This window comes from Trichomycterus rosablanca, chromosome 9, assembly GCF_030014385.1.
Source record: "Trichomycterus rosablanca isolate fTriRos1 chromosome 9, fTriRos1.hap1, whole genome shotgun sequence".
Classification (NCBI taxonomy): Eukaryota; Metazoa; Chordata; class Actinopteri; order Siluriformes; family Trichomycteridae; genus Trichomycterus; species Trichomycterus rosablanca.
This window is the reverse complement of record NC_085996.1, coordinates 20116546-20142517: the sequence shown is the minus strand read 5'-3', so window position 1 is coordinate 20142517 and position 25972 is coordinate 20116546. Positions and strand designations below refer to the sequence as shown.

The 25972-nt window shown below is 40.4% G+C and overlaps 1 protein-coding gene across 1 annotated transcript in view; it reads left to right on the top strand.

Moving 5' to 3' along the window:
* Positions 1 to 25972, top strand: part of cd2ap (CD2-associated protein) — a 124168-nt gene that overhangs the window by 38687 nt on the left and 59509 nt on the right. Inside the window, exons 3-5 of the mRNA XM_063002044.1 lie at positions 4304 to 4481; positions 21224 to 21324; positions 23507 to 23627. Coding sequence (XP_062858114.1) covers positions 4304 to 4481; positions 21224 to 21324; positions 23507 to 23627 — 400 coding nt within the window. The remainder of the gene's footprint in view (positions 1 to 4303; positions 4482 to 21223; positions 21325 to 23506; positions 23628 to 25972) is intronic.

The following is a 25972-nucleotide window of genomic DNA, read 5'->3' as shown; positions in this document are numbered from 1 at the left end:
TAAAGCCAGTAAAATAGCAGCTTGTTTTTTTAGGGTTTAGGGGGATTACATGACCTTGATACACAGCGTGAGCTGTCACTGGGTTTGTCTGAATACCTAATTAGCTCTCTACATAGAGAGCATTTTACGACATCCTACACGCCCTCCTGAGAGGAAAGGTGTGTACATTCTTAAAATCCTTAAAATGCTACCTACCAAGATTCTGACATACACTATATTGCCAAAAGTATTCGCTCGTCTGTCTTCACACGCATATGAACTTAAGTGACGTCTCATTCTTAATCCATAGTGTTTAATATGTCGGCCCACCCTTTGCAGGCTTTCCACAAGGTTTAGGAGTGTGTTTATGGGAATTTTTGACCATTCTTCCAGAAGTGCATTTATGAGGTCAGACACTGATGTTGGACTAGAAGGCCTGGCTCACAGTCTCTGCTCTAATTCATCCCAAATGAGGTCTATCATTGAGGTCAGGACTCTGTGCAGGCCAGTTAAGTTCTTCCACACCAAACTTGCTCATCCATGTCTTTATGGACCTTGCTTTGTGCACTGGTGTGCAGTCATGTTGGAACAGGAAGGGGCCATCCCCAAACTGTTCCCACAAAATTGGGAGCATGAAATTATCCAAAGTCTCTTGGTATGCTGAAGCATTAAGAGTTCCTTTCACTGGAACTAAGGGGCCGAACCCAACTCCTGAAAAACAACCCCACACCATAATCCCCCCTCCACCAATCTTTACACTTGGCACAATGCAGTCAGACAAGTACCGTTCTCATGGCAACCACCAAACCCAGACTCGTCCATCGGATTGCCAGACAGAGAAGCAGGCTTCGTCACTCCAGAGAACACGTCTCCACTGCTCAAGAGTCCAGTGGCGGCGTGCTTTACACCACTGCATCCGACGCTTTGCTTTGCGCTTGGTGATGTAAGGCTTGGATGCAGCTGCTCGGCCATGGAAACCCATTCCATGAAGTTCTCTACACACTGTTCTTCAGCTAATCTGAAGGCCGCGTGAAGTTTGGAGGTCTGTAGCGATTGATTCTGCAGAAAGTTGGCGACCCCTGCGCACTATACACCTCAGCATCCGCTGACCTCACTCTGTCATTTTACCTGGTCTACCAATTCGTGGGTGAGTTGCTGTCGTTCCCAATCGCTTCCACTTTGTTATAATACCACTGACAGTTGACTGTGGAATATTTAGTAGCGAGGAAAATTCACGACTGGACTTGTCAGGTGGCATCCTATCACGGTACCACACTGGAATTCTCCTGAGAGCGACCCATTCTTTTACTAATGTTTGTAGAAGCAGTCTGCATGCCTAGGTGCTTGGTTTTATACACCTGTGGCCATGAAAGTGATTGGAACACCTGAATTCAGTGATTTGAATGGGTGAGTGAATACTTTTGACTTAATGTATATATTCTGACTGAATATCGAGGGAGCTCTGTGTGTTTTCTTACCTGCCAGCAGAGGAACCAGTGTTAATAAGCTAGGCGGACAGCCAATGATGTATTCGCTGTCTAATTAGTGTCTAAATAATCTGCCAGAATCCTCTCTACTGAAACAGCTTCCTAGGTAGGCAGTGGACAGCAAGTCAGCTCACTAGGTTTTCAGACAGACCCACTGTCGGAGTAGTCGGAGGCAGATTATTAAGGGCCGTAGAAGCAGAAGGTTGCCGATTCAAACCCCACCACTGTGGGCCCCTGAGCAAGGTCCTTAACCCTCAATTGCTTGGACTGTATACTGTAAGTCACTTTGGATAAAAGCGTCTTCTAAATGCCTAAAATGGTAAATATAAATGAGTAGTTTATTTGCTGTGAATGTTTGTGTACAAAGGCTTCTCAAAGAAGAAGAAAGCCAAACAGGAATCTGGTCTTGTTGGCAGAACTCCATTAGACTGCAGAAGTGCTTGATCAGCAGAGTAAACGGAAAGTTTTTAGCGGATGTAAGAGTGGCCTTCTTAGTCTGGGCTTCAGGAAGCATCAGCTATTGTGCCACATGCCTTTTTGTCTGGCTAGTGACCAAATGCAAGCACTGGGTTGATCTCTCTATCCATCTATCCATCCCCAACCCAAAAAGTAGCAACTGTAAATATTCAACCCTCCTCAGCTTAAGAGTTATTATGATAATGCTTATAGAATTAAACCAATCTTCTTGACGAATGTCGATGTGCACTATTATTTGACCCCGAGCCTACTTGTTGGAACATCCGTTTGCCTTGATAACCCCTAGTAAGTGCTAACAAGCTTCTAACACCTCACTTGTGAAATCTTTGCTCGTTCATCTTGTGCAAAAGCTTCCAGCTCATTTTAGTTTGATAGCTTTTGTGCTGCAACTTTTTTTTTTTTCAGTGGGATTCAAATATTGAGATCCAGGATATTCTAAGACTGATTATTTAATCAGGCATTGGTTGCATTTAAGCACAGAAAGCATAACATTCCTCCCTAATATGCCATGAAATTTTTGCCAATCCATAATGCCATCTGCAGCAGACAAACATCCCCACATCCATGTTTGACTATAGGGTTAGTATTTGTCCAGTCAGAAACCTTGTCCTTATTGCGCAAGACAAACTGCTGATTCAGTTGGCCAGACAGTTTCAGTTTTGGTTTGTGACTCTACAGAACTGTTAGATTTGTACAACAGCTCTTCACTAAACCGTACAAATGTGTGCCATTTGAAGTACAGTGGGGGTAGGGCTTTATTTTGTAAAAGTTTAGGATGCTGGGATAAAATGGTTTGGTTGGCTTGCTCAGTAGGTGCTTTTGGTCTGTTGGTCCTGTATTTTGTAAAGTTGATTTGAGACAATGTTCATTGTAAAAAGCGCCATATAAATGAGTCTGACTTGACTTGACTTGACTTAATACACATAACTTATTCTGTACAATACCTGCACATCTGGGCATTATAAAAGTATTCTAATTTTAAAATGAAACCTTATATGCCGGAATAATACCTGAAAAATTTACATTTGCATATCAGAATATTTTTTTCTACCTCACCCATCATTTACTCAGTACCATGTACCGACCAACACTTGTCTCTAGTCTTGTCTTCCTTAATCACTATGTCTTTTTGTATTTATCCTGGTCCTGGAGGAACATTGTTCTGTTTCAGTATGTACTTGTATAAAGCTGAAATGACAATAAAGCCCCTCTTGACCTATATGATTAAAATGAGAAATTATTTATTTAGGTAGCATAATTTGTCATTTTTTGAAAAGTTTAGCTGCTAATTACAGGTAATTCATGTTGTTTTAAATTTGTAGTAATTGCATTGCATCTAAGACAGGGGTTTTCAACCTTTTTACACATGCGCTCCCTTTTGTGTGCCGACCTTGAACTTGTAATGTCGCGCCCCCCCCTGGACAGGTACTCGCGCCCCCCACAGGTTGAAAACCCCTGATCTAAGAAACATACTTACTGCACAAAAAATACATAATCTGATATTACACCTATTTTTGAGCTACATTTTATTATACATTAAATGTAAGTATACTATGCTAGTACAGTACATGTGATGACATTGTAATTTATTAGATGCATGTGATATGATGGGTCTTGTGGCGTAATAGAAAGAATCACCCGAGTTCCGTGGGATTAAATGCTGGGCTGGGCTCACAAATAAAGAAGGTGAGTGGCATTACGTGAACACAGCCATCAGTGGGACACATATCAGTGCACCCCTAGTGCTGGTCCAATTTTTGGATGAATTGGAGGGTTTTATCAGGAAGGGCATCCGGTGCAAAAACTAAAAGAAATCGTCACTAAACTACACAGTTGTTGTTAAAGAGTCTAAAAAAACTCAGTGAATATGACTGGAACAACAAAAACAACTACAAGCAGTGCATAGTTTACTTGATCAACAGTACAGGTTCAAATATGTTACTGTAAGTTAATTGGATTAATGAAGTCAATACGTAGATGAAAATGTGAAATTGAGAAACTTTGTGGTCCATGAAAATATCTGATTAACTTGGCAGCTACTGCATTGCATTTTAGAGGTTATCAGTCTTTCACATTTACGGCATTTAAAAGATGCTTTTATTCAAAGCAACATACAGTTGGGTCAGAATGCAATGCAAGCAATTTATGGCCAAGGGTCTTGCTCAAATTCCCAAAAGTGGCAGCTTGGTAGTGAGTGCTGGTACCTAATCAATAGTCCAGAACCTTAACCACTACCACTGTCCTAATCAGATATTTATATCTTATTTACTGTAAATCTTTATGTTGTAATTCCTAATTGATACAATTCTTTACTGAATCACTCAAAGAATCTGTAACATGGTCTCCGATTTTGTGTTCAGGAATTAAAAAAAGAAACCAAAGAGGAAGTGAAAGAAGTAAAGGAGATGAAGGAGGTGAAGGAGGGCTCACTTCCACTGCGAAGGTCTGCAGGAAACGTGGCCAGTCTGGTGCAGAGGATCAGCACCTACGGCATTCCAACAGGAGGCATAGGTCTTCAGCCTCGACCCTCCAAAAAAAGTGAGTCTACTTTTTATTCATCTGGAATTATTGAAACAGCGTCTTACTGTGTGTTAAATGGACAGTGCACTAAAATCTCTTGAGTGTTTCTTGAATGTTTTTTTTTTTTTGTTTTTAAGCGACCATTGTATAACCCCAGTTTTGAAAAGGATAGAAAAATGTAAATACAAACATTAAACAATGATTTTCAAATCTCTTTTGATCTGTTCTCAGTTAAAAACAGTGCACCAATATGATATTTAATATTTGTCTTTTCAATATATATGCTGATGGCTAAAGTTTGGACATGACCTTTTTAAAACTGTTTTGTACCTAAAATTTAAAGGTTGAAATTGTCATACTTGTAAACATGATTTTGCCCCTATTTTTTCATGCCAACACTTAATAGGTCTGGAGTCTCCACTGTTGTAAATTGCTTTGTGAATTGTAATAATGTGCCACACATTTTCACTGGTGAAAAGGTCTGGATTGCAGGCTAGCCATTCATTCATTTATTTGTGGTGGTTACAATTTACCAGGTGAATGGTAGGAAACACCCCGGATAGGTTGTCAGTCCATCACAGGACAAACACACACACACACACACAGGGCAATTTTTAATATCTTCAATAGGGATGTAACGATGCACCACAAGTCAGTTAAAAATCGGTGCACATGTGCCACGATTCGAATCGGTAATTTATGTATAATGAATCGATATTCAGTTTAAACATCAGAGGGCACTGGCACTATTCACCTCACCTGGTTGACGTCACTGCACAGTTGTACAGGATTTTCCAGCCAAATTTATTTATGAGGATACTTTACTTGTATTATTCATTTATTTATATAATGTGGGATTGGTTTTAAAATTTCATTTCAGTTTTTTTACACAATAAGCATTAATTGGCATAGTTTGTACCTACCTCAGAAATAAAAGGGCATTCATTATTTAGATAAATAAGCGATTTTATTTTATTCTTTAAGAGAAATTATGAAAGGAAACTGTCATCATTTGTCTTCAATTTCTTTTTGTTTAAAAAATTGGGGAAAAATCGTATTGTGAACTAGGGCTGTCGCGGTGAAAGAATTCCCCCTTGCGATATTCAGCCTGTCTTAATATCGCGGTATGCGGTAATATCGCCATTTTTTTTTTTTTTTGAAAATTACTTAATTGATCTGGATTTTAGAGCTATATAAACAAGCTTTATTGTTAGGCTATGATTCGGTATATTATTGCTTTATAATGACAAAGATGAGACGGCTTTAAGACCAATGAAATGCGTGTTTAATGTTAAATACAGAACAGAGCATGGATGCGCGTCTTTTCTCTATTAAAAAAAGGTTTAAATTAAGCTTCTAGCCTAGGTTAGATATACACTGTGAAACAAAAAAAAAAGAGTTTAGGCTAAATATTTTAAATGCACATCTAATCAAAATATGGTAAAAAAAAATAGAATAAAGAATAAAGTCTGTAAGATTTTAAACCTGCGTTATCATGCGCGCTAGAAGAACCAACATGTTCACCTGATGTGTTTTAGAGAGGATCTGAGTGGGGTAGCGATGTTCCCGGTGTTACCGATGTTGCACTAGCCTGGTTATTGCGCCACTATTAACTATCTATTTAGTAGATATAATTAATATAACAATATATACTACATTTTAAGTTATTATTCGTTTCAATAAATTTTTATTCAACGAAAAAATTCATTTAAATCATCCCAGTAAGCCAGCAAGAGAATATTTGCAGGCTGCAATGCCATATTAACCGTCAACATGTTTTAGTATGCCGAGGCTGTTTAAATATAGTCTAAATTACAAGTATTTTATTGAGTATGAACTTATTAATAATCATTAATAAACTTGCCTATAATTCTTGTTGCGATTGTTTACATTTTAAAACACAAAGTCTGAAACTCAGCAACAACGGATGCGAACAGTTGGCAGGAAAATGACGCTCTTAGCTCATTTTCATTATGAATTTATTTAACATTCATTACGCCCGAATGTAAACGTAAAACAAGATGGACCCTGCAACAAAAAAAAGAGAAGAAAGAAAGAAAGAAAAAACGTGAATATCGCGATGTTGCGGTTGCTTGGCATGCCCTGCGGTTGGCTGGTCTATACCGCGATATTTCAAAATTGCGGTTAGCGCGACAGTCCTTTTGTGAACCCAGTATCGTGAATCATATCGCATCGTGGGTAGAGTGTATTGTTACATCCCTAATCTCCAATCATTTGAACATGGAGAGAACATTCAAACTCCAGACAGAAAGAACTCCGACCGCTCCACCTGGATATCAAACCCATGACCTTCTTTCTGTAAGGCGACAGTGCTACCCACCAAACCACCATGCCACCCACAGGAAAAAAAACTAATTGACGGAGGGACTCATCAGACAACAGCACACACTTCCTCTTTATATCTCCAATTAGCTTAAACCCAGACAGTCAGCTGCATTTCTAAGTGTTGTTAAAGTAAAGTTCTGTCTGAGGAATCAAAGGTCATGCAATTCAAATGTAGTTTATGGCTTTTCCTTTGTGCACATAGATTTCTCCAGATTCTCTGAACTTAACTGTTATGAACTGTAGATTATAATCTCCAACATCATTGCAGTTGTGCATAGAGAAATGTTTTTCAGTTGTATTGAAGCAGTTTTTGTTAGTGGCAAACTTCAACTCGCCCTCTTTTAAAATGCTACATTCATAAACAATCAAGACAGAATCATGAGATTCTATGTTATCTATGTTATAAATGTTATCTATTTATTTATCTAGTTATCTAATAACATTATTTTTGGAGGTATTGTTTTCCCTTATTAGCTATTATCTAGTGGGAGGTTATAATCAGTGCCTTTAAATCACATAAATTATACATACCAGGGGAGGTATAGATACCATGGGCCAGGTGGATGGCACGTACACTGATCAGCCATAACATTAAAACCACCTCCTTGTTTCCACACTCACTGTCCATTTTATCAGCTCCACTTACCATATAGAAGCACTTTGTAGTTCTACAATTACTGACTGTAGTCCATCTGTTTCTCTGCATGCTTTGTTAGCCCCCTTTCATGCTGTTCTTCAATGGTCAGGACCACTACAGGGTAGGCATTGTTTGTGTGATGGATCATTCTCAGCACTGCAGTGACACTGACATGGTGGTGGTGTGTTAGTGTGTGTTTAGCTGGTTTGAGTGGATCAGACACATCAATGTTACTGGAGTTTTTAAACACCTCACTGTCCCTGCTGGACTGAGAATAGTCCACCAACCAAAAATATCCAGCCAACAGCACCCCGTGGGCAGCGTGCTGTGACCACTGATGAAGGTCTAGAAGATGACCAACTCAGACAGCAGCAATAGATGAGCGATCGTCTCTGACTTTACATCTACAAGGTGGACCTACTAGGAAGGAGTGTCTAATAGAGTGCTGCTGTGTCTGATCCACTTATACCAGCACAACACACACTAACACACCACCACCATGTCAGTGTCACTGCAGTGCTGAGAATGATCCACCACCTAAATAATACCTGCTCTGTGGTGGTCCTGTGGTGGTTCTGTCAGCGTCCTGACCATTGAAGAACCATTGAAGGGTGAAAGCAGGCTAAAAAGGTATGTAGAGAAATAAATGAACTACAGTCAGTAATTGTAGAACTACAAAGTGCTTCTATATGGTAAGTGGAGCTGATAAAATGGACAGTGAGTGTAGAAACAAGGAGGTGGTTTTAATGTTATGGCTGATCAGTGTATACCTGCGACTGCCAAACAGAGAGGTTCTGTGGTACAGCCTTCTAGAAATTGCCACGCTGAATGTTTACACCTTTTGCACAGCTCAGCACCCTGAATTCTACAGAGCATCACAAATGCACAACAGCTCTCAATGAGTTCTCAAAGGAGTTTGTCACCCCACACAATGAGTCGATTAGAACTCTGCCCACAGCTACAAACCCTGATCATTGAAGCGACAAAAGCCACAGCCCAGCCACAGAAAAGAAGCTTACAGTGCCAACCAAAAAGCAAGAGGTGTGAGATCTGCCTAAGTTCAAAAGACTGCAAAGTCAGCAGTGGGTGTGGGAAATGCAGTACACCTGTGTGCAGTGAGCACAGACCGAAACAGGTTGTTTGTCCCAAGTGTATACAGTGAAGAGTCAAGAAGGCAGAACTCTCTCTCTCTCTCTCTCTTTTTGTATTCACACACAAACAAATGCACATGCGAAATGGTTAATGACATTTTTGTCAATTTCATTGTTAGTAGAATGAAGTTGGTCTTAGTAAGCTTCTAATGAGTTAAACTCATACAACATGTGTATGTTATGCTCAGGCAATTGCACAAACCTGGTGTAATACACCTTTTTCACAGCAGTCATTTTGACATGAAGTACTAGAACAGTAATTATGGTCCCATTCTATTTAGGTTTAAGGAAGCCATGTTCCTGCTGTTGCTCAATTGTAAGACTATGGGTGTGTTCGAAAAGCTAGTGTGCTGTCTACATAGGCAGCATTTTACGTCATCCTGTGCGCGCTCCCGAGAAGGAGGCTGTTCGAAATCCTAGATGCCTTAAAATCCACACTTCTGAGGCATCTTATTATTTCAATGTTATTTTGGCTCAAGAACGAGTGAGCATCGAACGCTGCCTTAGTGATCAAGACAATCCCAGCATTCATGGCTGACGGGGCGGAGAAACGAATGGAGTTATTTTCAAACGTAAATAAAATATTACTGATTTTTAACTTGTATAAACTTGTACCGAGTGTTTTTATTTGCAAGTTCGGGCTTGTCAGGAAATTTAACCGTTATCGGTACATGAAGGGAGATGTTATTGACGTTAGCGTGCTATGCTACCTCAGTTTATTGGTTTTAATGGCGAGATGCTAAATGCTAAACGCGAAATGCTAAACCCGATGGAATCGCTATCTAAGTAGTGCGTTCGAATAACCTGCCTTTTAAGTCACTGACTTATTAGAATCCTCTCTACTAAGTCAGCTGCCTATGTAGACAGCAAGGCAGCTCCCTAGGTTTTCGAACACACCCATAATGTCACACTAAATACTTGCCACTTCATCTTAAAGTATGTTTTTTATACTGCATACAAATTTCCTGTATTTAACTGAAGCCTGAAATAATTATACATGGTCATTATATCATTTCTAAAACAACAAATGTAATGGTGGCCTAAGATTTACACGGTACTGTATTTTTATTGGAATCTGATTTATTGTAAAACATTATTTAAACTCTCCCAGTTAGGGCTGCCACTAATGACTATTTTATCGATTAGTCGATTAATCTAACGATTAATTTTCCTTCACAAAATGTAATTCAGAATCTCATTTAAGCTTCTTTTATTTTAACAACGAACTGTATGACATAATAATATGGCACAAAACTAAATGTAAACAGGATTTATGTCCATATTCTCAAATTCTCAAGTGCTCCATATTAAACAAAGTGCAACATGTGTTTATGGCATCCCGTACACAAAGCAAAGTGCTTAAACTAATAGCAGAAATAAAATAGTTAGATGCAGGCACGTCTCATTAAGTCCAACATACAGTAACAACAGAACGAGCCCAGATTCTAACCTACACATTCACTCAAAACTTACTTCACATTCTAAACGATGTAAACAAAGCGGTAAGTGTTTCATATAAGAAGCTTTTTGCGCTTTGATTGCGTGTGAATGCTCTCTAACTGAACTCGCTAAGAAATACGGTATTCCAAGATCTCCACGATTAAGAAGTTGAAACAATATACACGTGCAATGACGCGCTAGTGCTGCTGTGGTACCATCAAAGCAGTGTAGCTTTGCTAGACGGCGTTTTTTAAGACTGCGCTTAATGCCGCCAACCAGTGACTGGACCAGATACGACTTAGGTCATGCACGCAGCAAGTAGTGCTGGGGGAAATCATATGAACGATTATATGAATGGAAACGTTGTAGAAATTAAAAAGGATCGTTTATAAACATATTTTTTAAAATGATTAAAATATTGGCGTTGACACATTTTTAGTGTCAACATCTTCGACTAGGTCGACCAATCGCGGCAACCCCAGTCCCAGTCTTGTCAGCAAGAAAGCACGGGAGATAAAGAGGTGCACTGTTTTTTTTTTTTTTCCCTTATTTGGTAATAAGACAACAATGTCTGTTTCAAATCTAATAATTAAATGCTCATTTCAACAGCATACACCAATAGATAATTGGTTTAAGCTTTCTTTCTGTTATTAGATTATAACCTGTACCATGGCTTGCTACAGAAAGTGTGAGGTGGATCTCCACAAACTTGGAAAAATTCTCAGGCAGTCCTCTCTCCCAGGGTGGTTCCCTCATGAGGCCTACCATGCTGCAACATTGGGGCAGTTCCTAGAAAACAAAAGAATGCTGACAACCCTCATAAGCGGAAAACCGGCACGGACCAAGGGGTCCGGCACCATTCCCTCAGAGAAATGCAAGTGTGCAAACAAAGGAGCTGGCGAGGAAGACCGAGAGAAACTGTCTCATATACAGTCCTGCTCACCATTATTGGCACCCCTTCATTTTTTGCATAACCTGTACAATATCTTCAGAAATAAATGGAAATGTACCAAATTTATATTATCAGGATTTTTTAATTGGAGGTCCAAAGTAATATAACGAAGAACATTGTTTTTCAGCTTACATGTTGTCATTTTAAAGAAGAAACAGAAAAAAACAGCATGTGCAGTAATAAAGGCACCCCTCCTTAATATTTGGTTGCACACCCTTTGGCAGTGATGACAGCCTCCAAACGTTTCTTGTAGCCATCTATAAGCTTCTTGCACTTCTCAGCTGGTATTTTCTCCCACTCTTCCTTTGCAGTTTGTTCGAGCTCTTGAATGTTTGCAGGGTTCTTTTTCCCAATGGCAGATTTCAGCTCACCCCACAGATTTTCAATGGGATTGAGATCAGGACTCATTGCTGGCCATTTTAAAACAGTCCATTTCTTCCTTTTCAACCATTCCTGCGTGCTTTTGGATGTGTGCTTTGGGTCTTTGTCTTGCTGGAGGACCCATGATCTTCGACTCAAACCAAGTTTTCTTACACTGGGTAGGACATTTTGCTCTAAAATCTCTTGGTAATTCTCCGATTTCATGATTCCTGTGATACGGTCGAGGCCCCCAGTACCAGACGCAGCAAAACAGCCCCGCAGCATTATGGATCCTCCACCATGCTTAACTGTAGGTAGGGTGTTCTTTTCCTTATACGCTTCATTGCGCCGTCTGTAAACAAACTGTTGGTGTGCATTGCCAAAAAGCTCTATTTTTGTTTCATCGGTCCACAGAACATTTTCCCAGAAGGATTGTGGTTTGTCCAGGTACTCTTTGGCAAAGTTGAGTCGTTCCTTTTTATGTCTTTTCTTCAGCAATGGTTTCTTTCTTGGCCTTCGCCCATAAAGCTCTGCTTGGTTTAGTGTGCGCCGTATGGTACTTGTTGAAACCAAGACCCCAGACTGTTCCAGGTTGGCCTTCAGGTCTTTGGATGTTTGACATGGTGTTTTTTCCACCATTCGCACCAACCTTCGAAGACATCTCTCATCAATTTTCCTCTTCCCTCCACGTCCAGGGAGGTTCTTGACTGTTCCATGCTTGGCAAACTTCTTAATAACATTGCGCACTGTTGAAACAGGGATACCAAGGTCTTTGGAGATGGCCTTATACCCTTTGGAGGTCTTGTGTTTGCTAATAATAGCACTTCTGATGTCCTCAGACAGCTCCTTTGTCTTCACCATTGTGACAAAGGAACAGGGAATAACTTGTGGCTTTTTAAAACACTGAAGTCATCATTCATTGGGTAATTAATGTCACATGGGCACTGACAATTTATCACAGGTGATTCTCATTTGTGATTTAGCACAGGTGAGTCAAAATGTGTTTCCATACTGATTTACTGTAAAGGGTGCCAATACCAGTGCCACAGCAAGCTTTAGGTTTTTCTATTTTTTCTCTCCCATTGTTTTTAGTTTTAAATGTTGTTTATCATTTGCTCTTTTGTATCAAACACAAGTTCTCTATAGAAAAAAGCTGTTACACTTGATTCATTTTTTTCCAGGAGATATTCCACATTATGTACTTAAACTTCATGGGTGCCAATAATGGTGAGCAGGACTGTAGAAAACCTTCCAGCTAAAGCGTCTTAATGCTTATGAGATGCAGATGACCATCAGTCAGGAAAGATTGATGGATTACATGAAATTGAGCCTCTGTGTTCTATTTGCCTGCCAAACTAGGCTGCACAGAGACACGAGTCCGAGTTGCACATACGTCTGACACACAGCGACTTTAGACTGAAATAATTCGGACTCGGTTCATGACTCGCATAAAATAAAATGGACAACAAATATACTGTATATATATATATATATTTTTTTTTTATTACGAGCACATTTTTGGCCGCTGTGCCGTAATTTGCACTGAAAACAAAACATATCCGTTTAAGATTTTTACCCGTATTTAGGAAAGTAAAGGCACTAAGTAAGATGGCAAAATACAGTCGCTAATTTGTTGTTGTTTTTATCTGAACTTACAGATTATTTGTTTCTACGCTACATTTTTAGTATATGTTTTGTGTAGATTATATTGACTCATGACGTGACTCGGACTCTAGCCTAAAGACTTGTGACTTGACTCGGACTCTAGCCTAAAGACTCGTGACTTGACTCGGACTCTAGCCTAAAGACTCGTGACTTGACTCGGACTCTAGCCTAGAGACTCGTGACTTGACTCGGACTCTAGCCTAGAGACTCGTGACTTGACTCGGACTCTAGCCTAAAGACTCATGACTTGACTCGGACTCTAGCCTAATGACTTGTGAGTTGACTGACTCTGACTCTAGCCTAAAGACTCGTGACTTGACTCGGACTCTAGCCTAAAGACTCGTGACTTGACTCGGACTCTAGCCTAAAGACTCTTAACTTGACTCGGACTCTAGCCTAGAGACTCGTGACTTGACTCAGACTCTAGCCTAGAGACTTGTGACTTGACTCGGACTCTAGCCTAAAGACTCATGACTTGACTCGTGACTTGACTCAGACTCTAGCCTAGAGACTTGTGACTTGACTCGGACTCTAGCCTAGAGACTCGTGACTTGACTCAGACTCTAGCCTAGAGACTTGTGACTTGACTCGGACTCTAGCCTAGAGACTCGTGACTTGACTCAGACTCTAGCCTAGAGACTTGTGACTTGACTCGGACTCTAGCCTAATGACTTGTGAGTTGACTGACTCTGACTCTAGCCTAAAGACTCGTGACTTGACTCGCACTCTAGCCTAAAGACTCGTGACTTGACTCGGACTCTAGCCTAGAGACTCGTGACTTGACTCGGACTCTAGTCTAGAGACTCGTGACTTGACTCGCACTCTAGCCTAGAGACTCGTGACTTGACTCGGACTCTAGCCTAGAGACTCGTGACTTGACTCGGACTCTAGCCTAAAGACTGGTGACTTGACGCGGACTCTAGCCTAGAGACTCGTGACTTGACTCTGACTCTAGCCTAAAGACTCGTGACTTGACTCACACTCTAGCCTAGAGACTCGTGACTTGACTCGGACTCTAGTCTAGAGACTCGTGACTTGACTCGCACTCTAGCCTAGAGACTCGTGACTTGACTCGGACTCTAGCCTAGAGACTCGTGACTTGACTCGGACTCTAGCCTAAAGACTGGTGACTTGACGCGGACTCTAGCCTAGAGACTTGTGACTTGACTCGCACTCCAGCCTAGAGACTCGTGACTTGACTCTGATTCTAGCCTAAAGACTCGTGACTCGACTCGGACTCGTATTTTGTGACTTGTGAACATCTCTGCACAGAGAGACACGGCTTCTAATGAGAACCAACTCATGGACTCGGCTCCAAAGGTCAAGCATAGAAGCTATCATATGCAACATTAACTTTGCGGAACAATAGTTCTCAATAGTTTATCTTAGTTCTACATCACTGCTATGATCACTACAAATCACTGCAGGTTTGTTGATATGAAATTTACTGATGTGTTTGGATGCCATCAGCTTGTCGGGTATTGGTTGAAAGAAATTAACAAACGATTCACCCCAGCTGTGTTAGCTTTACATGTACCTTTACATATACCAGATATACTAGAACCCACTATCCAAAAGCTTTAGTTCAAAAGGGTTGGAAGCATCAAGGTGTTTTTGTTGTCAAATTTAAGATGAGCCATTATATTCATCCTGGTTTACTGTGGTTTTATCTTTCAGCGCAACAATTATTTCTGTATTTGCTTATCTCATTCTAATAATTAAATCATGAATGCTAACCTTATCTGAAGTGAGCGAGTTAAGTTTGTCTGGGGTTTTTTGTGACCCCTTTCTGAGAGGATTAACTATGTTTTTTTTCCTTTTCCCCCACATATTTGGAGATTAAACAGTGGTTTGCTGCAGTCTCAGAGCCTTCGGATTTATTTTGTAATACTATCCAGATTTAAATATTTTGAGAACCTTTTACCTTATTTTTTAAGTGTGCTGCTTGTTGACAACTCAGCTTACCGGAGAAGATCTGTTTTAGGGATTTTAAGTGATGTAGGTGTAGGCATAATGGGTAGAAAACTGTCTTTGGGCATCTTATGAGCAAAACCAATTTATTGCAAAAGACAGTTATGCTTGAGCAGCAACAAAATGGATAAACGAGCCATAAAGAAGCCTGAAGACTCAAACAGAAGACAGTATGTTCTGGATAAACGTTAACCTTATTGCAAGGAGTCAGAACCGACTAAACAACTCTTCAATAATAATAATAATATAATATCACTCAATGGTGCAGCGTTTTATTATGCTAGCCAACCATTGCTGAGATCTTGGTTCGAATCTTAGCAGTGTTATCGACCAGCCAGTCATCTACACAGACATGATTGGCTATGTCTGAGAGAGATGGCCAAAGCCAATCTTGTTTGTGTTGTCATGCTGCTGGCTAATAGTATAACTTGGATATAAACCGGATCTTGGCAGGAGTGAGCTAGTGAGTTTTTTTTTATTTTTTATTTATTTTTTATTTTTATTTTTTTTTACCATTTTGCAAATTTTAATACACAGATTTACATTCACATTTTCTGCATTTAGCAGATCGCTTTATCCAAAGCGACTTACAGTACAATTGCAGTATACAGTCTGAGCAATTTAGGGTTAAGGGCCTTGCTCAGATGGCATTAAATTAACTCAAAATATATTAAAATGATATGAAAAAGGATATTATGTTCACAAATTGGACACCATGTAAAGTCAGTTCTTGGTTACACTTCTTTTGTCAGATGTTCTGGCTTCAGATTTTCTTTTGTAGTCGGTCAATACTTCTGTTTTTATTTTTCTGTTTTACACACTAGTGTATAATGACTAAACAGTAGAACTAAAAATAAACTATTGGTAGAGGTTATTTCATCAGAGTCTTCGTGAAGTGAAAGTAAAGATTATAGCTCAAAAACATGGCAGTGGAAGAGAAAGGCTGTAATTGTTCTTATACTGAAGGGTATTGATTGTACAGGCCCAGCTTACACAAATGCATTTTTCAAATGCTATTTCGATTTTTTTTGATGGAATTCCATCACACAAGTCTTTTTCTGTCCTGGTTTTACAGTTGATGCTACCATATTGTCACTAAATGTTCTTTACAGTTTTCTGCACACTCCAGAAAACCTCAGTCTCCTCAGCAAATGGAGACGACCATGGCCCTTCCTGTACAGAGTCATCTTTGTTACTAGATCAGTCCAGTTTGCTGTTGAGGTGAACACCCAGGATGTTCACAGGTGTGGTCTGAGGCGGTCTTTTCCACCAGTCAATCACCAAGTCTTTTGTCTTGCTGATGTTTGTGAAGTACATTTAGCTCACACCAGACAACAAAGGCCTTTGATGACCCTCCTGTATCTCACGTATTCCTGTTTATTGTTAATAGATACACATCCAATGATGGCTGTATCATTCAAGGATTTTGGGAGGTAGACATTATCTGTGTTATGTCTACAGTCTGATGTGAAAAGAAAATGAGTAAGCACTGTCCCCTGAGGGCCCTTGTTTTGCAGACTACCACTTTAGATATACAGTCCTGAAGCTTCACATAGTGTTGTCTGTTGGTGAGTTAGTCAGTGCTCCATGCAGTGAGGTGGCACAGGCCCCTCATGGCGCTCCCAGGGTTCTCACAGGGATCTGTGCAGCAGATGGATCACTGGATGCTCCACAGGAATGCCGCTTTGGTAGGTAAATTGCAAGGTGTCCAGCTTCTGGCTCACTGGGGCCCAAGGTGGTTGAGTACAATCCTCTCTGTAGTCTTCATCTGGTCTGAGGATAAGGCCATCGTTGTGAAATGGTTCGACTCCCTGGGGTTTGTAGTCTTAGGCACTAGAACCACACGTGTAGCTTTTGCTGAGGCAAAATTGAGACCTAATTTTGTCAGTAGATTCTGCAGGCAGTGGTAGCTCAGTGGGTAAGGTTCTGAACTAATGATTGGAAGGTTGCTGGTTCAAGCCCCCACCCCAGCTGCCATTTTTGAGCCCCCTGATTTGCATTTTGTCTCTTATAAGAAGAAGAAGAAAATTATGATCCGGGCTTTATTTTCTAAACAGGTCGCTTTAAGGTTGTAGGATATTTTGCTCCTTTAGTATGGAACAGAGCGGTAGAGGAGAACAGAGTGGCGACACTCCCATAGGGAACCGTTGTAACGGGGGCGGGACATTTTTCTGCGCAGCTTCCGGGTTGTGGAGCTCTGTATAGTTCCAAACATCCCATAGAGCCCCATTCATTTCCACTACTTATCAAGCATTTTCAGCTTATGTTGCTTTGTTTTAAAAAAAATAATGAATTTGATGTCATTAATATACTTAATACTGTTATTGTTTAGCATTTGCTCAGCACTAAATGTTTATCTTAATTAATAGGTATAACCCAATTTAGCTTAGTCAGTTAACACACGAGTCTTTTCACCTAAAATGAGTTGATTAATCAAGAGTCTTGTTACAGAAATGATCATAAAACTTTAGAGCCATAATAAATCATGCTACTTTTACTTTCATACTTAAGTACATTTGAAGGTAAATTTAGTTTAGTACTTTAGTGGAGGTAAAGAGTATTTTACTTTTACTACTACTTTTACTGGAGTAATATGTTACCTTGGATATTTCTACTTTAACTCAACTACATGGTTTGTGTACCTTGTCCACCACTTACATTAGACAAAATGAACTAGTGCATATTCATAATGAATTCATTATTGTATTACATGTAGGAATCAATTATTAATCACTCATGAAATAAGAGATGAATGAATGCTATGTCATGTACCTGCACTATAATGTTAAAGGTACGATAGTGTGTTTATGAATCTGTTCATTCAGTGCAGGTAAACCTTATGAATCCAGCCACATGACTTAGTGTTTAGCCCAAATGATTATTATTATGAATCCTCAGGAAAGTGAAGGGAGATTAGTTTATGTAAAAAGCAAAACATAAAAAAACTTTAATCTCTGTACTGTATATTGTCTCTACTACTTAATGATATCGGATTATGTAATGTATGCTAATATAATGTACTGTGTGTTAACAAGAACGACCTATTAACAAGTCATTATAAACATCAATCTTCCACTTTATATACCAGATTGACATTAAAGCAGATGCAGTAAATGTAAACGCAGTTGAAAATACCCAGAAATTGTACGAATGTTTATTATTTGCCGTTTAATATTTCATTTACTGCTGCCTGTCTCATATGAGAACATGACAGCGCCGGGTTTGTTTGGAACTATTGGAGGGTTACATGAACCACGTGACCGCGTAGCGGCGAGATCAAGGAGTGTCGCAACTCTCTCTCTCTACGGCTCTGGTATGGAATATATGTCTAGATTGGGAATGTCAATAGAGCAAGCTACTGTTTTTTTAGGCCTGTAAATTATCTGAAAAATGCAGCCTGACTGGGTGTGATGTTTGTGTGGGGGTGGGTGGTTGGGCTTTGGCTCATTACACAGGTCTGCAAAAAAATTTTTTTCAAGAGCTGTTTTGGTTATTCCACGTAATCTTTATGTTTTTGGGTGCGCTGAATCCGAAAATGACCTCCGTTTTGTCATAGGACATCACATTTTCTGACAATTTAGGTAACTATGTTAAATAAGGCAATACCTCAAAATAAATGAAAGTAGACTTATAAAATTAATTTTTTATTACAAATTTTTCATGAGCTCACTAACACACACTAAAATCGATTCTTCTTCCCTGTGAGGCTCCTCTTGGTACATTTACGCTTATGAGTAGCATCTGCAATGTCTCTCTGAAGCGTCCAACAGTAGTCTGCCATCATTGTAATGCTCCATCTTCCCCGGTATCTTCTTTCCATCTCTTTAATGTCCTGGTGGAATCGTTCACCTTGCTCTTCACTCACAGCTCCCAAATTTTCAGGAAAGTTGTCAAGGTGGGAGTGGAGGAAATGCACTTTCAAACTCATCAGGCAACCTAAAGCTTGAAATGCTTTCAGCATTCGTCCGACGATCTTTTTGTAGTCAGGATCTTTGTTATTGCCTAAAAGTTTCTTTATGACTTCTGTAAATGCAATCCACCCTTCTTTTTGAGGATCCGTCATGGTATTGATAAACTCTTGATCAGCTATAAGCCTTCTAATGTCTGGTCCGACGAACACACCTTCCTTCAATTTTGCCTCCGAGAGGCCTGGAAACTTGATGACCAAGTATTTGAAGCATTCTCCATCTCTTGGAAGGGATTTTACGAATTGCTTCATCAATCCCAATTTTATGTGGAGAGGTGGTAGAAGAACTTTATCGGGAGGTACCAAAGTTTCTCGGGGGACATTTTTTTCACCAACTGTGAGCACCCTCAGCTGGCAACTCTTCTTGGTCCAGTGATTTTGTCGGTCTCGACTGTCCCATAGACACAGAAAACAAGGGTATTTGGTATACCCAGCTTGTTGCCCGAGCAGCATGCACAAGACTTTCAAATCCCTGCACACTTGCCAGCCGTGGTCTTCATATTTAAGTTGTAGTAAATATGTAGTTCATATTTAAGTTTACGAAGAACCAATTCCAAGTTCTCGTAGGTTTCCTTGAGGTGTATGGAATGACCTACAGGGATGGAAGCATAAAAAACGCAGTTGTGGAGTAAAACTGCTTTGAGACTTCTTTTTGAAGAATCTATAAAAAGACGCCATTGCGCTGAATCATATTGGATTTTGAATTGACCCATCAAACCTTCGACATCGATGCAATAAACCAACTTATCTTCCTGGGCAAAGTAAGGAACGAACTTCTTTTCACGATGTCTGAACCATGAAAAAGACACTCCTGGCAACAATAAATTCCTGCTTTTGAGCCTTGATCCGAGTAACTCAGCGGCATCTTTGGGAAGATTCAAGTCTCTTACCAAATCATTCATCTCCTCCTGGGAAAACAATTTTGGTCTTGTATCATCTTCAAAGTCAGAACTTGATTCATCATCTGGTTCAGGTATGACTCCGTCTTCATCGGAGCTAGTTATCTCTTCCAAGGTAGCAGGGGCCTTGGGTACTGGTATATCTGTGCCATGGGGGATGGGACGAATTGCTGAGTGAAGATTGGGGTATGAAATGGAATGCTTCCATTTTGAATTATACCCTTTCACATTGCATGAACAAAAGTAACAATCGTCACTATGGTTCTTTTGCTCTCGCCATACCATAGGAATCCCATAACGGAAAGCTTTTTTCTTACCCTTGAACCAATTTCGGAGGTCCTCAACACACCGTTTGCACACTTTATGAGGCGCCCAAGCTTTATCTTGATCTCCAAGCTTTAGTCCGAAGTATACTTTTTTCACAAAGTCTGTAATATTCAGCTGTTGCTTCAACACTGTATATTCACCACAAATGTAACAGAAACTGTCAGGCGAATTAATACACTTCCGCTGAGCCATAATGCTAACTTTAAGAAACACGGTTGAATAATGACGAGCTAACACGAACTGAGATAAAAAAAAAAGTGTGAACAGGTGAGAACCAAGAAAAAACTATTGAATCAAGCCCGGGCATGTCAGAGCCTGCGCGTTCAGCTTGCAACATGTTGATGCTAGTTTCATTAGCTCACTGTGAAAGTTCATTTCTTTGAAAGTTATATTTTTTTGGCATTGTATATCTTGAATGCACTGATGTGAATTAATTAATAGTAATTTTGACTTTAAATTTGGTTAAAAACCCTAAGATCAAAAAATACCAAAAATTGAGAAAAATGTACAAAATTTGAAGAGAATTTTGCATTTTGTGGCAAATCCTGACGTCCAGGATTTTTTTCAAGATTTTTTTCGTTTTCAGCACACCAAAATACATGGAAATCAGATGAAAATAATCAAACAGCTTTTTAGTCGCACACCTGTGTTATTTTAACATTATCGTTGCAGGATGGACCCTCAAACAACCTTAATCATTGTTGGGTCTTGTTCTGGGTTGCTGAGTGGGGCGGCACGGCACGGTGGCCTGGTGGGTAGCACCGTTGCCTCACAGTAAGATTACTGGGTTTGATTCCAAGGTGCAGCAGTCCGAGTCCTTTTTGTGTAAAGTTTGCATGTTCTCACAGTGTCTGCATGGGATTCCTCCAGGAACTCCTGTTTCCTCCCACAGTCCAAAGACATGCAAGTGAGATGAATTGTCCATGACTTTGACAGTAACCAGTAACTACCTGTCCTGTCATGAATGTCACTAAAGAGTGTAAAACAAGAGTGTGTTAAACTGCTCATAAATAAATATAAATAAATTGCTGTTTGTGTCTTGCAGAACATAATAAGCGTCAGTGCAAAGCCTTGTTTGAGTACCTACCACAGAACGAGGACGAGCTCGAGCTGAAGGTGGGCGACATCATTGAGATCTCAGAAGAGGTAAGATGCAGTTAGGTACCTGAAGTGTGTGCAAGTTACAGTTTTTGCATTTACCAACATGCATGTGCTGTGTGCTGAACACTTTTTCACGCAAACGTACTTTTACCTGATCTGCTTGTTTGGCATGCCATACCACTATTTTCCTCCCAATCTAGTTGTTTTTAATTCTGATGTGACTCTTCTGTGGACTGCCGCCCTTCTTCTATTTTTCCGGCTTCTCTTATATTTAGGGGTCACCACAGTGGACCATTTGGAACCTCTTTATTTTTTCTGGGCTTGGGACTGGCACTAACTTCCCATCATTGTTCCACCCATCAGACATAGCCAATCATGTCTGTGTAGATGCCCAGTGTAGACAGGCCAGTAGTGCTGCTGAGAATCAAATCCTGGTCCCAAGGGTTAGTGGGCTAGCGAGATGTACCGCTGCACTACCCGAGCACCCACGGAAAGTCAGTGGGAGTCACATTTGCAACAGCAATTAGGTACACCATCCACTTTGTCTGTCTGACTCCTGGCAAGGTCAATAGTACAGCTGATTTTCCAACTTTCGAGCTCAGCAGTGATAGGCTAGCATATGTAACTGCTGTGTCACCTGAGTGCCCCGACAACAAAGCAGAATAAAGTGACAAATCCCCTTTTATAGTGGAATTACTACAAGTCATATGCATTATGTGTTTAATATTTAATGTGTAACTGCATTCATAGCTTTCAATGTATTTTCTAAAAATGCATCAGCACAAAAATGGCTTTTAAACCTAACAAGCTAGTTGATAGAGAGATCTCAAATGCTTTGGAAGTTGTGCTTTGAGTCGGAGTACATTTAGCCGGAAGCTTTTTCACAAACTTGTCTATCTAATGTTAGCAGTGCTCAAACATGTCTCAATTATTTGTCTTGCCTTGTCCCTTTTTCTACAGCCATGCCTTTAAAACGTTGACATCCTTGGAAAAAATTTAATTCCTTGGTCATCTTATCCAGAGTGACTTACAGAAGTGCTTCCATAGTGAACATTACCTTACTCTAGTTTAAGTAGACAACAGTCCAAGAATATAAATCTGCTGAAAGTTAGAACCAAAGTGTTTTTTTTTTGCGCAAGAAATAAACAAAAGCATTAATAAGTAGGTACATGTTAGCTTAAGTGCTCTTTGGAAGACAGTGAGAGACTCAGATGTTTGGACATACAGAGGAAGTTCATTCCACCACTTGGGTGCAAGTACAGAGAAGAGCTCTGATGCTTGTCTTCCTCGACTTCTGGCTGAAGGATCAGGTTGAGCGAGACTAGTGGCTCGGATGTTGCGTAGTACAGAGCGGGGTTTAATTAGACCTCGAAGGTAACTTGGGGCTGGTCCATTTTTGGCTTTGTAGGCAAGGATCAGTGTTTTAAACTGAATGCGGGCAGCTACAGGAAGCCAGTGAAGAGAACGCAGCAGTGGGGTGATGTGGCAGTGTTTAGGTTGGTTAAAAACCAGGCGAGCAGCTGCATTTTGAATGAGCTGCAAGGGTTTAATAGTGGACATAGAAGCACCTGCCAGGAGGGAGTTGTAGTAGTCCAGCCGTGAGATTACAAGTGACTGGACAAGAATCTGAGTGGCTGAGATGTTGATGAATGATGGTTTTTGATGCAGTCTGAGTTCCATTATGGTTTGCAAACGGTACCAAAGAAATACTCTTATTTCAGTACCAGAGACTGGAGCACTACATTAATATATTATATTTCGTCACAAACGTTGGCTCGATGGCTAGCACTGTCGCCTCACAGCATAAAGGTCCTGGGTTCAATCCCCAGGTGAAGCGGTCCGGGGTCCTTTCTGTGCGGAGTTTGCATGTTCTCCTGTGTCTGTGTGGGTTTCCTCCGGGAGCTCCGGTTTCAAAGACAGACTCCCACAGTTCAAAGACATGCAAGTGAGGTGAATTGGAGATACAAAATTGTCCAGGACTGTGTCCAAAGACTTTAACTAATGAATCTTGTGTAATGAGTAACTACCTAACAAATAAATAGTAAAATGTAGCTAAAGAATCCACACACACACACACACACACACACACACACACAGGCATGAAACAGCAGATGTTGGTTCAGTCACCCACCCCAGTAGCAGGTCATTGTTTATTGGTAGCTGTGTTTTGTACATTTCCTTGACGCGTGTGTCTGCAGGAGCTATTATTGTTTTTTTTTCCCTTTAGGTAGAGGACGGCTGGTGGAGTGGAATCATGAATGGAAAGTCTGGTCTCTTCCCATCCAACTTTGTGAAAGAAATTGAGACGAATGAGGAGGGAGAGAGCAATGATGTGACTGATGAGACAGGTACTGCTCATTTCTCTGTGTGCTGTTTCTTCATTTCCATTAGGGCATGTGATGACATGTACTTGCTTAAAGAAGACCTTTGTTCGTGGTGTGTGGGTGTACATGCACAGTTTGGCTTTGCTGTCTGCATTTTTTTTTTTTTTTTTTTAGATCATGAAGAGATGTTTATGGCCTTTAAGCAGCACTAAGCACAAAAAAATATCTTCCAAAAGCAAAAAAACCCCATTTGTTTTAGAATTCAGCCTTTACTAAATTTCTAACCTTTAAAAACATTAAAACTTTTTTGTTTGTTTGTTCTTTCTTGTCCTTACAACACTGTATATAGCACAAGACTCCAGCTGTAGTTCTTGTAGTTGTATCTAATTCCATTCGCTTGCACCATGCCTGTTCTGACCGATGAAAGGCACAGACTATCAACCCGCTCAAGTATGTGTGCTGTTGCCCCTGTTCACAGGCTCACAGAGCCATATCGTGTATGGACAGTCACACTATGCCCTCTGCAAATTATCCACCACTCATGCAGGCACCTCAACCAGCCGGAATAGTCTACATTTGCAGCAGCAGTGAGGAACCCTGTCGACATCCCACCTTCATACACAGCCAATTGTGCATATGTGATGCCTGACCAGGTTTAAAAACATTAGGTGGCTTTTACATAATAGACACTTTGTGCTTCGTTTACCACAAGACCTGACGCATGTTGCTGCTTACCGCAGCGTTTAAGCCTTTCACATAATATGTGGCCAAAACGCTTTCCGCTGGCTGTGCTATTAAGCGGCAAGCTTGAAAACTACACAATATTGACTGACAGTATTGGCAGTTTATTTACTTGCAGTTTTTAGGAAATGTGTTTTAGTTTACACTAGAAATCACTGTAGGTGCTCTTTATTTAAAAGCATCAGAATATAAAAGCCCAGCAAAATAATAAAGTGGCTTTGTGAGTCTTTATTGTTTGATTAATCTATAATCTAATTAAATTGTATTGAAGATCTACGAAGATTCAGCAAATGATTCCAGGATGAGGAGACTTGCAATCTAAAATGCAAATCCGGCTCACTAACTGCCATGCTGTATTTTTCTCACACTTCAGTTCAGGGTTTTGTGAAACGAAATCAGTTCCTTTCTGGCATGTCTGTGCTTTTCTTCTGTCTACATCATATAAACAATTCTGATTAATTTCATTGGTGGCACTTTGAAAAGTTCATTGACAAACTGGGTCAAGACACAGTCATATTGTACTTTGAGCACAGTGACAAGTGGTAAAAACTGTGCGTCAAAGTGCCAAATGTAGCCGCTCAGGTGGCGCAGTGGTAAAAAGACACGCTGCAACCAGGGCTGCATTCTGAGTACGTAGTATTGAATCCAGCTCTTCCTCCCCGGTTCGAGGCTGAGTGGCTGTATGGGCAACGATTGGCCGGTTGCTCAGTTGTGGGGTGTGGGACAAAGAACCGGATGTGGGTCTCTCTCTGTCAGAATGCGATTACGACCTCTGCCGGCTGATTAGAGGCGCCTGCACAAGAGATGAGGAAGAGTGCCCTTAGGGTGTGTGTCTCCGCATGCAACGCTAGGTGGCGCCAAACTCATCAGTGTGTGGGTGGCAAAAATGCATCCGGCTGCTGCTCATGTTTAGGAGGGGATATGGGTTAGCTTCGATCTCCTCGGTCAGGGCAGGGTTCGGCATAGACAAAGAGGAAGCACGATGCAAATTGAACAATTGGTGCGCTAAAGGGGGAGAAAAAGGGAAGAAAAAAAAAAAGTGCCAAATGTATGTGACTCGCACAAGTCAGCAAGGTGAGCAGCTCCGCCTCACTCCATAGATAACGATGGCACAAAAGCAGTTTGCTGTGTATCATGTGACTGTCGACTTGGACTTCTGTGAATCCTGAATGTTTTTTTGTTTTAACAGTACAGTTTCCAATAAATTTGCATTCACTGCATTTATTCAAAACAACTTACTATCATCACTAGTCTGTGTCCTTCCTGTGTGGAGTTTGCATGTTCTCCCCATGTCTGCGTGGGTTTACTCCGGGTGCTCCGGTTTCCTCCCACAGTCCAAAGTAGGGATGTCCCGATCACGTTTTTTTGTTCCCGATCCCGATCCCGATCTTTAATTTTGATCCCGATCCGATACCGATTCTCAAACCGATACTTGTATTTTCTAGATATTGTCTAGATAAGAACTAGATAAACTGTTCACACAGTGCACACTTCAAGTACATTACAGTTATTCACATTAATCCAATGTATATGTTTAACAACTGAATAGCTCTGCAGTGCTGTAGGAAAAAAATTGCCTGCATCCAAGCTATTGCTTAATGTTTTTTTACAAAATAAAAGTAAACAAA